At 40.3% G+C, this 12,769-nt stretch overlaps 1 protein-coding gene across 2 annotated transcripts in view; it reads right to left on the reverse strand.

The window, feature by feature from the left end:
• mon2 (MON2 homolog, regulator of endosome-to-Golgi trafficking) overlaps positions 1 to 12,769 on the reverse strand; it is a 120,094-nt gene that overhangs the window by 25,871 nt on the left and 81,454 nt on the right. For both annotated transcript variants that reach the window (XM_072551912.1, XM_072551911.1), the window contains exons 21-24: positions 6,322 to 6,432; positions 4,957 to 5,132; positions 2,989 to 3,151; positions 1,363 to 1,656 (exon numbers count right to left, since the gene is read on the reverse strand). In XM_072551912.1, the coding sequence (XP_072408013.1) occupies positions 1,363 to 1,656; positions 2,989 to 3,151; positions 4,957 to 5,132; positions 6,322 to 6,432 (744 nt within the window). The remainder of the gene's footprint in view (positions 1 to 1,362; positions 1,657 to 2,988; positions 3,152 to 4,956; positions 5,133 to 6,321; positions 6,433 to 12,769) is intronic.

A 12,769-nucleotide genomic window follows, 5' to 3' on the forward strand; every position in this document is an offset into this window, starting at 1 on the left:
ACAGAGAACAAACATGATTAAGTACAGATATCAGTCAGAATGAAATCCAGCTCAGAAAATCTAGAGCAAACTATACCTATATACAAGCAACGTCACAAATTGAAATTGGTGGAAAAGCTCATCAGGTTGGGCAGCATTGTGGGCAGAAATCAGAGTTAATGCTTTGGATCCAGTGACCCTTCCGAAGCATATTGGAAAACTTCATTACTCATCTTGGAAGCTCATACTTTCTGTTGAATCTGACAACTTATTTTAAATGCACTCAATTTTTCTGGAAAGTAAGGCAGATTTTCGTCGAAAGGAAATTCTAACTTCATAGCAGTTTCTTTAGAGTTTCTCTTATTGGATAGTTTCAGGGTGAAACATACATTTCCACAGCTTGCAAAAAATCACTTTTCTCACAAACACAGCAAGAAACTGTGGAAGCTGAAGATCTCAAATAAAAATAGAAAGAAATGTTGACTAGAAACATTAACTCTCTTTCTCTCTATGGCTGCCAAGTCTACTTAGTTTCTCCAGCACTTTCTACTTTAATTACTAAACATTCTAGTCTTAAGTTGCTATTGTACACTAACATTTGCAACACTACTTGATTAATAGAGCTGCCTAAGTACACTTGGATATCAAGGTGTTCAGGAAAGAAAGGAGATAGAAGTATTAAGGAGAACACTATGCCAGACAGAAAGAACGTCAAGGGCCAAGGAATGAAACATTGGAGGTTTCATTACATTTCTGGCTATATTCTATCCCCACACAAAGATTCAGAAGTTCATTCATTGCCTTTTGAATTTTGTGTTTCCAGACTGAAATATTATAGAGTTTAAAAAAATGAAAAGCTTATGACTCAGCTTAGAACATTCAGTTGGTTTATTTTAAGAGAAAGTTTGTGAGATAATTCAGACTGCATGCCACTTACAATTTAATAAGGTCTGATTTAACCTCAATGGAGTTGGGAGTCTTACTCGTCTGAAATTTGGAAACAGTAGGGATATTGAACAGGGAGACAGAGGACCAGAACGAAAAGCAGGGGGCACCACTGCGACTCAGTGTGGATCTGAGCTGAGGGGCAGCGATGTCTGAGAAGGAGGTTTCAAGCCCAAGAAGCTGCTCCAAGTCGGAAGTATCAGTGACGAGAGCACAAGTCAAGATAAAGGCAGGAAAAGAAACAGAGGGACACAGCATGGCAAGAGGAGCAAAAAAAAACCAAAGAGGGAACAATTTATGAAAGTGAACAAAGGAAAAATGTGAAGCTGAGATGTGAAACTGTTACTCAGCTAGAATCCTTGAGATGAAGGTGCCATGTGGCCCACCAGACCTGGAACATAAACCAGTAAAAATAATTATTTTCTGGCTGTTCAGTACCTTCCACAACACCGTATGCCAGGTGGCATGCTGTAATAAAGTACCATGTGCACCAACTGTGGAGAACAAGGTCTGTCCTCCACTCTTCCGGACAGCTGGCCTTGGATCCACACACAGTTCTCCCAGCTTTGAGTAAAGGCACAACCAGAGACAGTCAAATGGTGGAGCAGGATGGAATGGTCGGTTTAAAGGGACTCCCTTCTCCTCTGCCTGTTTCCGCAGCAGAGCTTCTTCCTTGTCTAGTTCCTTCTCGATGGTCTCTCCTCGTTGGAAAAAATAGTCTGAGATGTTCCACTGAGGAAAAACACACAAAGGATGTTCAAAAGACTAAAAAATGTTGTAAAAATAACTGATTATCCTGCAAACCAGAGACTTACAGAATTCTAAAAATCTGATGAATACATTCTTGGTTTGCTTGCCAGGCTGGTGTGTTGTCATGCATGAGCGAGCAAACAACCACCACATGCAAACTCGAGCTACAAATCTTTGCAAAAACCTTAAAATATTCTGATGGAATCTCAAACTGTGGTGAAAATCAAAATATGTTATAACACTGATTTTTGTTTAACAAAGTGCCTTTCTTGTGAGATACAATATAAATAATTTTAAATGTATAATTCTAACATGGAAACAATTATTGCAGTTCAGTGTCAAAGAATCTAGTTCATTTACAGTTGATTTTGTAATAGAATAAAGCTCAAAGTTGTTAACAAACTGCAAGCATTAAATAAGTAACAATCTTTAAAATGAAAAAAGCCAAAATTAAATCTTTATAGTCAATTGAATTTTGAGACAGAATCGTGTGATCAGGATATGAAAATGGATCCAATAAGATAGTGAGTGGAGACTATTCTCAGCTGTATTTGATCAAATATGAAACTTGACAAGATTAACAGCTCCTAGTACAGAAAGCAACAGGAACTTAACTGGCAGTTACTGATTAAATGATAAATTGCAAACATTAAACCAGATATTTACTAGGTTGCAATGTTTGGAAGAAAAGATGATCACCACTGCTTAAAAGTAATGGCTTAGTATCATTAAGTTATCATTTAATTATTGTTTTAAAAATGAATAGTTTTAGTAATTTGTGATGTGATAAATTGCAATATAGTAATTGCAATATGAAAGCTAATTTTTTAAAATCTTATTCAACGAACACAAGCTCATCTTAACTGAATTTAAAATATACTGTGAAGCACAGTGGACAACCTCAAACTCGCATCTCTCTCATTCTGTCAGCCTTTATATAGAGTGAATGAATTGTCAATTTAGAGACAATCATTTGCTGTGAACTGCATCAAACCATAGTCACTTCATTGAAGAGTTGGCATTAACTTTGACTGTTTTAGCTACACTGAAATGGAGGCTACAAACTTTGGAGTGCTGCATGGGAAAAAGCATTCACAGCACAGAAACAGATCATTTTGGTGTGATGTTTCTACTCCATACAAGCTTCTATCAGCCCACCACCATGGGCCCCATCAACAGATACTTCTGTCAGCCCACTATCATGATCCCCATCAATAGATCCTTCTAACTCTTCACTTTTACATCAAGTGCTCTATGCTGTGCAATTTTGAGTCACGTTGAGAGACGAAGTTCTTACTTTTGATAACAACTTACCAAAAGACCTATTGATGTCAAACTAATGTTCAGCTCTTGATTCTGAAGCCCAAAGCTGCCAGCTACATCCACAACAATCTGAAGACAGGTGCTGGGCATGGTGGGTAGAAAATCAGTCACCACTAATTGCAAGCATTGGAATGCTGTACGGATTAGAGATTCACTGCAAAAAGGAGGAATAATATCTATTAATCCAGTGAAACCATTCCAGCAGTGGAGGGAGAACACTTCGGAAAATATTTAATCACAATAAAAACTGTGACTGATAAACCTGCCCTAATTAAATTTATACATTAATTACATCTGCACCCTCTAGAAGTATTCTTATGGATTAAAAAGTATTAAATCAGTCTCATGCTTCATTAAGTCAAGTTCAGAAATAAAGTAGGTGCATTTTCAATTTCTGAAGCCTTTTCAACAGCAAATAGCATTTTAAAAGTTCCTTTTAATATACTAATTATCCAAGGTGCCTTGCAGGAATGGAACCAAATTATAGGACAAGTGACTAAATTCCTGATCAAGTGTTTGGCTCTTTTCAATAAAATGCACCAGAATATATTAGAACTGCACATAGCAGACAATGTTTCCAACATTAAGAATGCAAGCAAAATTAACATTAGATACTTTGTTCTTAACAGTAGTCACTTTCTCTAGACCAGTTTCAGATTTCTGCAGTTTCATAAATATTACACTATCTGTTTTCAGAAGTATTTCACTTGGATAACTTGATTTTTTTTAAAAAATCACAAAAAAATGCATTCTAACAGCTATTGCAAAGGAATTAAGGATAGAAACTGATTTGGAAGTTCATACATGTAACCAAACAATGATAGCTGACATGCTTCTGAGCAAAGTATAAACTTAGAGAGTTATTTACAGCAGGAGGCCAATCAAGACCAGACCAACCCCTGCAGAGAAATCCAGTCAGTACCACAACTCTGCTTGATCTTGAAGTACTGCGGTTTATTTTCTCAAGTGCTCATCTAATTTATTTCTGAGATCGTTGATTGTTTCCACACGCACCATCTCTAAGCAATTACCAGGTCATTCACATGGACTACGTAAAACAAGTTCCTCCTCACTTTACCTCTTGCATCTCTTGCCAAAGTCTTAAATCTGTTTCTCTTGCAGCTTGTATGATCAGCTCAGAGGAACAAATTTTTCTTATAAAACCTCAATCTTGTATATTTTGAACAAAACTCCTTTAAGCTTATCTGCTCCAAGAACAACCCTTGCTTTTCCATAAGACCATAAGACATAGGAGCGGAAGTAAGGCCATTCGGCCCATCGGGTCCACTCCACCATTCAATCATGGCTGATGGGCACTTCAACTCCACTTACCCGCATTCTCCCCGTAGTCCTTAATTCCTTGTGACATCAAGAATTTATCAATTTCTGCCTTGAAGACATTTAGCGTCCCGGCCTCCACTGTACTCTGCGGCAATGAATTCCACAGGCCCACCACTCTCTGGCTGAAGAAATGTCTCTGCATTTCTGTTCTGAATTTACCCCCTCTAATTCTAAGGCTGTGTACACGGGTCCTAGTCTCTCGCCTAACGGAAACAATTTCCTAGTGTCCACCTAATCTAACCTCAAAGCTAAAATCCCTATCCCGGGATCTATCGTTGGACGAATCTGTTCTGTGTCCTCTCAAAAACTCTTGCATCCTTTCTAGAGTGTAATGACCAGAACTGGATGCAAGAATCTTGTTGGCTCTAATTAGAGCTTTATTCAAGGTACAGCTTTCATACTCAATTGATCTATTTATGATTGCCAAGATTCCACAGCTTTGCTCATAACTCTCTTACTAAGTCCTACTACCTCTGTTTCTGCATATTCATTAGAACTCAGCCAATAAGATCATATTCATTCTTCATAGTCGTATGCTGGTATGAAGAGGAAATTCAAACACACATTTATAATGTTTGGAAACCAAGATATAACAAAGCAAAAACAGCTGTTACTGACCCTTGGTCATTTCGAATTGCTTCTATGACTCCCAGCACCAATGGCCAGCCAGGCCCCAGGCTGTCTCCTTCATTCTGCAAGATCTGAAGCACGCACTCCAATTGTTTCTGTCGGATGTCAGAGTGCACAATATTGGACAGTTCCTTCAGTGGATTCAGCAGCAACAACTGCAGCCTCTGTGAAGAAATTCAAAACCAAGTTCGGGGCAAACAAAGTCAAAATACCAAGAAGGAATACGATCTTTCAAAGAACCAAACTTCTCGAGTAAATTATTTGTGCAAAGAAGTACAGAGAATCTTTTACATGAATATCAAAAATTCAACAGCTTAAGAGCTAAGTTTCAGTGACAAAATTGAAAAAGAAACTCTGGCCAAGAACAAAAGGGTAAACTGTTCATTTTAATTAGGAAGTAAATGAAAAGTGAGCAAGATTTGTAAGTTATCACCTGAAGGTGATACGTTGACAGAGGTCCACAAAATTTGGCTACTGTCTGGTTTAGTGTCACATAATAGTTCAGACAATTATTATTGCACGGCTATTTATCTGAACGAGGAACTACAGCTTAGATTGTTCCTGACTTCATTTAGGACCTGGTGTTCAGTGGTACCCACTGCATCAACCAAAAGATTTTACAAGAACAATTACGGCAAAAGCTAAAGAAATCTGAGTTGCGCATGCGTTAAAATTCCATCGCTGAATTTTGACAAAATTTGCAGTACACCGATGACTTGCTACATATTTGCAACAGATCAGCAGTAAACAGGTTGGTCATTGCTGAAGAATATTCCTGCTCTCTTGTCACTGGGCCTAAACTGGTTATAAATCAACTAAATTTAAATAAAGCAAATTTTATGGGTCACAGAAACCACTTATATTTTCTGCCTTAAATGCTTTTGCTCAGCAAATTGAAAACATGCTTTCACCATCAGTCACAGACATTTGTTCAGAAATGACTCCTTAAGGCAAAGGATGTTCAAAAATCATCACAAAACCATAAAAGATTTGAGGGAGGCAGTTTTGAAGCTAATGATTGCATTGCAAGTTAAAGGGCTAATCACAGCAGGACCTCTTTGCAATCTGCCCCAGGTCTTATAACCAATCAGAGATGGTTTTCCTCCTGCAACCTGTGTGCTACTTCATTTCACTTGGTTGAAATGACAAATTTCCAGTGGGAATGGATTTGCTCTGCGATCAGTTAAGGAGTTCTTCCATAAATAAGAAATGAAGCAAGAGCACCATAAGCACCACAATGGATTGCCATTAGGCCTCAGGCAAAATACATCTCTTCTATCCTCTAGTCAATGGCAATGTTTGAGTGAACGGGTTGTAAAATCAATTCCTGTTTCTTTCCCTTGATGAACTAACCTGATTTTGAGATAGTGGTGGATCATGTTTAAATGACAACCCAGCTTTTATCAGAGAAGTCACAGCTTCTGCTCCCCACTCCCGCATCCTGGCATTTGGGTGCTGGCACACCTGTGAACCAAACGGGGAAAAAAAACATTTAGGTATAAAGTAGGAGACAAATGTTTTAGGGAATGGAAACGAAAAATTATGGAATGCACTTTGACCTCACAAATAAGTTATTTGAAAAGGAAAATAAAATCCAACAGATTCTGAAGTAAGACCTGTTCTTGAACAGTTTGATACCTTACATGCAAATCAACAAGCTATCAAATTTACAAAACTAAACCTGAGGCCTAGCACATTGGATCACAAACTCTAACACCCACACTCCCCAAAACAATCTCCACAGACTACTGCAACCAGGTGCCTCTCTCCACCAGTTTAACGTCAGAAAATATATAAGCAAAATTATTTTGAGCATATGTGCCATCACAATTCTCAAGCGTATTTAACGATGAAAGTAGCTGCTTTTCATTAAACTAATGATTTCCAATAACATATCAGCAAGAACAAATATTAAACAGTACATTGTTCACCTATTGTAACTTGCAGTCCCATCTAAGATTTTGCATCTGCAAAAGTACCATACAGTAATTAATACTATCTGGCTTGTACATCCACTATACATTGACTTCACCACTGAAGTTCCCAGAAGGAAGTTGCAAACTCGATATGAAATTTAAAGAACCTCCATAACTTAATTAAATTCAGGAGTGACCAGGCAACACCACTTTCATTGATTGCATTCCATCAATGGCGTAAATGTAGCCGGAATATAGAATCACATCTTATACTGACATGACATCAAAATGAAGGCAGGGGCTCCAGGGAAAAAGTGAATTTTGCTCCAACACAGGGACGAACTGTGCCTCAACTCCAGATAAGATTAGCAACAATGCAAGTGGAAACCATTCTTCGCCAAAACTAATCTTGAAAAAGTTAACACTCAAAACAAACAAGTGCTACCATCAATAGCAGCAGAGATGTGGAGAAACAGATTGGGAAACAGATTTTTGAAAGGTGCAGAAGCCACAGGGTAATAGTCATGGGTGATTTCAACTTCCCAAATATTGATTGGAAGGTCTTTAGATCAAGTAAATTGGACGTGGCGGTGTTTGTGCAGTGTGTCCAGGAAGCTTTTCTAACTCAGTATGTAGATTATCCGACCAGAGGAAAGGCCATATTGGATTTGATACTTGGTAACGAACTGGGACAAGTGATGGGCTTGTTAGTGGGTGAGCATTTTGGTGATGGTGACCACAATTCTGTGACTTTCACCTTGATTATGGAGAGAGATAGGTGCCTGCAACAGGGCAGGTTTTACAATTGAGGGAAGGGTAAATATGATGCTGCAAGACAGGATCTGAGGAGTATAAATTGGGAGCATAGGCTGTCATGGTAGGACATCGTTGAAATGTGGAACTTTTTCAAGGAACAGATAGGACGTGTCCTTGATATGTATGTACCTGTCAGGCAGGAAAGAGATGGTCGTGTGAGGGAACCTTGGTTGACGAGGGAGGCTGAATGTCTTGGAAGGAGGAAGGAGGCGGCTTACATAAGGTTGAGGAAACAAGGTTCAGACAGGGCATTGGAGGGATACAGGATAGCCAGGAGAGAGCTGAAGAAAGGGATTAGGAGAGCTAAGAGAGGGCATGAAAAATCTTTGGCGGGTAGGATCAAGGATAACCCCAAGGCCTTTTATGCGTAGGTGAGAAACATGAGAATGACGAGAACGAGGGTAGGTCCAATCAAGGACAGTAGTGGGAGACTGTGTGTTGAGTCGGAAGAGATAGGAGAGGTCTTGAATGAGTACTTTTCTTCAGTATTTACAAATGAGAGGGACCGTATTGTCGAAGAGGAGAGTATGAAACGGACTGGTAAGCTAGAGGAGATACTTGTTAGGAAGGAAGATGTGTTGGGCATTTTGAAAAACTTGAGGATAGACAAGTCCCCCGGGCCTGACGGGATATATCCTAGGATTATGTGGGAAGCAAGAGAGGAAACTGCAGAACCATTGGCAATGATCTTTTCATCTTCACTGTCAATGGGGGTGGTGCCAGGGGACTGGAGAGTGGCACATGTTGTGCCCCTGTTCAAAAAAGGGAATAGGGATAACCCTGGGAATTACAGGCCAGTTAGTCTTACTTCGGTGGTAGGCAAAGTAATGGCAAGGGTACTGAGGGATAGGATTTATGAGTATCTGGAAAGACACTGCTTGATTTGGGACAGCCAGCACGGATTTGTGAGGGGTAGGTCTTGCCTTACAAGTCTTATTGAATTCTTTGAGGAGGTTTCCAAGCATGTGGATGAGGGTAGAGCAGTGGATGTAGTGTACATGGATTTTAGTAAGGCATTTGATAAGGTTCCCCATGGTAGACTTATGCGGAAAGTCAGGAGGCATGGGATAATGGGAAGATTGGCCAGTTGGATAGAGAACTGGCTAACCGGTCAAAGTCAGAAAGTGGTGGTAGATGGTAAATATTCAGCCTGGAGCCCAGTTACAAGTGGAGCTCCACAGGGATCAGTTCTGGGTCCTCTGCTGTTTGTAAGTTTTATTAATGACTTGGAAGAGGGAGTCGAAGGGTAGGTCAGTAAATTTGCAGACAATACGAAGATTGGTGGAGTTGTGGATAGTGAGGAGGGCTGTTTTTGGCTGCAAAGGGACTTAGATATGATGCAGAGCTGGGCTGAGGAGTGGCAGATGGAGTTCAATCCTGTCAAGTGTGAGGTTGTCCATTTTGGAAGGACAAATAAGAATGCGGAATACAGGTATGTTCATAGATCTTTGAAAGTTGCCACTCAGGTGGATAGAGCTTGTAAGAAGGCCTATGGTGTATTAGTGTTCATTAGCAGAGGGATTGAATTCATTAGGGCGGCACGGTGGCACAGTGGTTAGCACTGCTGCCTCACAGCGCCAGAGACCTGGGTTCAATTCCCGCCTCAGGTGACTGACTGTGTGGAGTTTGCACATTCTCCCCGTGTCTGCGTGGGCTTCCTCCCACAGTCCAAAGATGTGCAGGTTAGGTGAATTGGTTATGCTAAATTGCCCGTAGTGTTAGGTAAGGGGTAGCTGTCGGGGTATAGGTGGGTTGCGCTTCGGTGGGGCGGTGTGGACTTGTTGGGCCGAAGGGCCTATTTCCACACTGTAAGCAATCTAATCTAAAGAGTTGTGAGGTGATGTTGTAGCTGTATAGGACCTTGGTAAGGCCACATTTGGAGTACTGTGTGCAGTTCTGGTCGCCTCATTTTAGGAAAGATGTGGAAGCTTTGGAGAGAGTGCAGAGGAGATTAACCAGGATGTTGCCTGGAATGGAGAATCGGTCGTACGAGGATAGGTTGAGTGTGCTAGGCCTTTTCTCATTGGAACGGAGAAGGATGAGGGGTGACTTGATCGAGGTTTATAAGATGATCAGGGGAATAGATAGAGTAGACAGTCAGAGACTTTTTCCCCGGGTACAACAGTGTGTTACAAGGGGACATAAATTTAAAGTGAAGGGTGGAAGGTATAGGGGGGATGTCAGGGGTAGGTTCTTTACCCAAAGAGTGGTGGGGGCATGGAATGCGCTGCCTGTGGGAGTGGCAGAGTCAGAATCATTAGTAACCTTTAAGCGGCAATTGGATAGGTACATGGATAGGTGCTTAAGCTAGGACAAATGTTCGGCACAACATCGTGGGCCGAAGGGCCTGTTCTGTGCTGTATTGTTCTATGTTCTATCAAAATAGCTTATTTGCTGATTCTACTCTAGATGACACTTGCAGATCACATACCTCACATGGCCAAGTAACTCTCCACACAATGCTGCAGAATGAGAGCACCTATTACAACGCAGATCCTGAAGAAGCACTGTTCCACAAATCACATTTTACTGAAAAATTCAAATTGATACCGAACTTAAACGATAATAATTTACTTCCCTCATGCTTGTGACATTTATAAGCCCATATAATACATATTTATTCTAATAGCAGGCAATAATTCCGTAGATTGCTAGTATAATTCTTCAAACAAATCAAAAAACTTATAGAACACAAGAGTAATTGCATTTACTCAATTTATTAAGATTCACATTCTTTTCCTTAAAGAAGCATTGTGGTACAGGAATAATATTTCAGAAGTGCTTCTGCAGGATCCATTCCAGCTTTGATCAGGACTGGCACATAAATCATTCATAAGACCTGCCCTGTTAAGTTATCTTCTGAATGATCGGACACGTTATAAAGTTTACTTGTTTTATTCAGTGAAATGCCCCCAAATTTTACACCTGCATTCAGACTGGAAACATATACAGTCAAAACATTCTGTTGATTAATTTTGTTAAGCGCAAAAATCAATGTAAACAACACAGAATATAATATCTTTAAAAAAATTTGAAATAATTCCAATTATTCAATTTCAAATTAAAAACAGTCATAGTACTTACAATGCAATATTGATCTTGATTGATATTTGAGTCACTTAAGGGTTGGCTTTGAGCTTCCCTGATTGCAGTAAGTTTATTCAACCGTCAGCTCAGCTACATAAGATTCACAGACTTTGTAGAGTTGGTGTGGTAGCATGGGGCTGCTCTCAGCACCTCTGGATAGGCAGGGCAAGTTCATTGTGGATCCCTTCTCTGAAATGCCATGTAGAAATGGTTCAGAGAAGATTTACAAGGACGTTGCCAGGGCTGGAGCATTCCAGATATAAGGATAGGTTGGACAAGCTGGGACTTTTTACGCTGGGGTGCAGGAGGTTGAGGAGTAACCTTACAGAGGCTTATAAAATTATGAGATTCTTGTAGCTAAATAGCCAAGGTCTTTTCCCCATGGTAGGTGAGTCCAAAACTAGAGTGCATAGGTTTAAAGTAGGAGGGGAAAGATTTAAAAGGGACCTGAGGGGGAACTTCTTCATACATAGAATGGTTCCTATGTGGAACAAACTGCCAGAGGAAGTGGGAGGGGCAAGTACAATTGCAGCATTTAAAAGACACTTGGACAAGTACATGTTTAGGAAAGGTTTAGAGGGATATGGGCCAAATGCAGGAAAATGGGACCAATTCATTTTTGGAAAGCTTGTTGGCATGGATAGGTTGGACCAAAGGGTTGATATTTCTGTGCTGTTTGACTCAATAACTCTACTATAGAAATGCTAATATGTGGAAAGGAGGAAAGAGTGGCAGAATAAGTGGGAACTTTTTCTTCCATTCAAACAGAACTAAATTAGATTAGATTACCTACAGTGTGGAAACAGGCCCTTTGGCCCAACAAATCCACACCGACCCTCTGAAGAGAAAGACCCCCCCCCGCCACCCCACCTATATTTATTCCTGACTAATCTACCTAAAACTATGGGCAATTTAGCATGGCCAATTCACCTAACCTGCACATCACTGGACTGTGGGAGGAAACCGCAGCACCCGGAAGGAAACCCACGCAGACACAGGGAGAATGTGCAAACTCCACACAGACCCGAGGTGGGGAACTGAACCTGGGTCTCTGGCACTGCGAGGCAGCAGTGCTAACCACTGAGCCACCGTGCCACCCCGGGGTCAAATTTCAAAAGAATCATGCAGAGTGGCAACTTTGAAATGTTGTTTTACTCACCTGTGCAAATTTTAGATCTTCTACACTTAGCAATTAAATTTTCATGGATGATCAAAATATTCCTCAACTTCGAATTCTTTCATTTACTGTCAATTTAGTTCAATCTTATTATTCCTACTTCTATTTCAGAAGATTGGGGAGGCAGTGGTGTAGTGATAGGACACTGCTTTGAATCCTACCATGGCAAATGGTGAAATATGAAGTAAACAAGACAAAATTCTAGCATAAAAAGCTGGTCAACTGAAGTAACTGGTATCCATTGTTTCAATAACCCATCTGTTTCACTAATACCCCTTAGTGAAGGAAATCGACCATGCTTATGGGGTTTTGCCTACATGTGACTATAGACCCACAGATGTAGTTGACTCCTAACTGCCCAGTGGACATTTATGGGTAGACAAAAGCCAGCCTTGACAATATTCCAGTGATGAATAGAATAAAATCCATTCCAGGGGTGCAGGGAATCGAGCAACTTTAAAGATAGTGTTTAAGAGAGGCTAAACTCTGCTTGCCTCTTCAGGAAGACATGAAAGGTTCCACAATACTATTTCAAAAAGTGAAGAGTTCTCCAGGTGTCTTGATCAACACTGATTCTTCACCCAACAGCCCAGATATATCCTCCAGTAATGCACTAATCTGTTAGTTATAAACTTCACTTTGCACATTGGCAGTGACAGCTTCCTACATAACAGTGACCGTAGTTCAACTCTTCATTCGATGTTCATTACTTGGAATGTTTTGTGGAGGTCAAAGGCACTGTATTATTGCAAACTCCATCTTACCCACAGGCTTATTTTAACAAAAATATCATGAGATATTTTAC

This window comes from Chiloscyllium punctatum, chromosome 32 (genome assembly GCF_047496795.1).
Source record: "Chiloscyllium punctatum isolate Juve2018m chromosome 32, sChiPun1.3, whole genome shotgun sequence".
In the NCBI taxonomy this organism is placed as follows: Eukaryota; Metazoa; Chordata; class Chondrichthyes; order Orectolobiformes; family Hemiscylliidae; genus Chiloscyllium; species Chiloscyllium punctatum.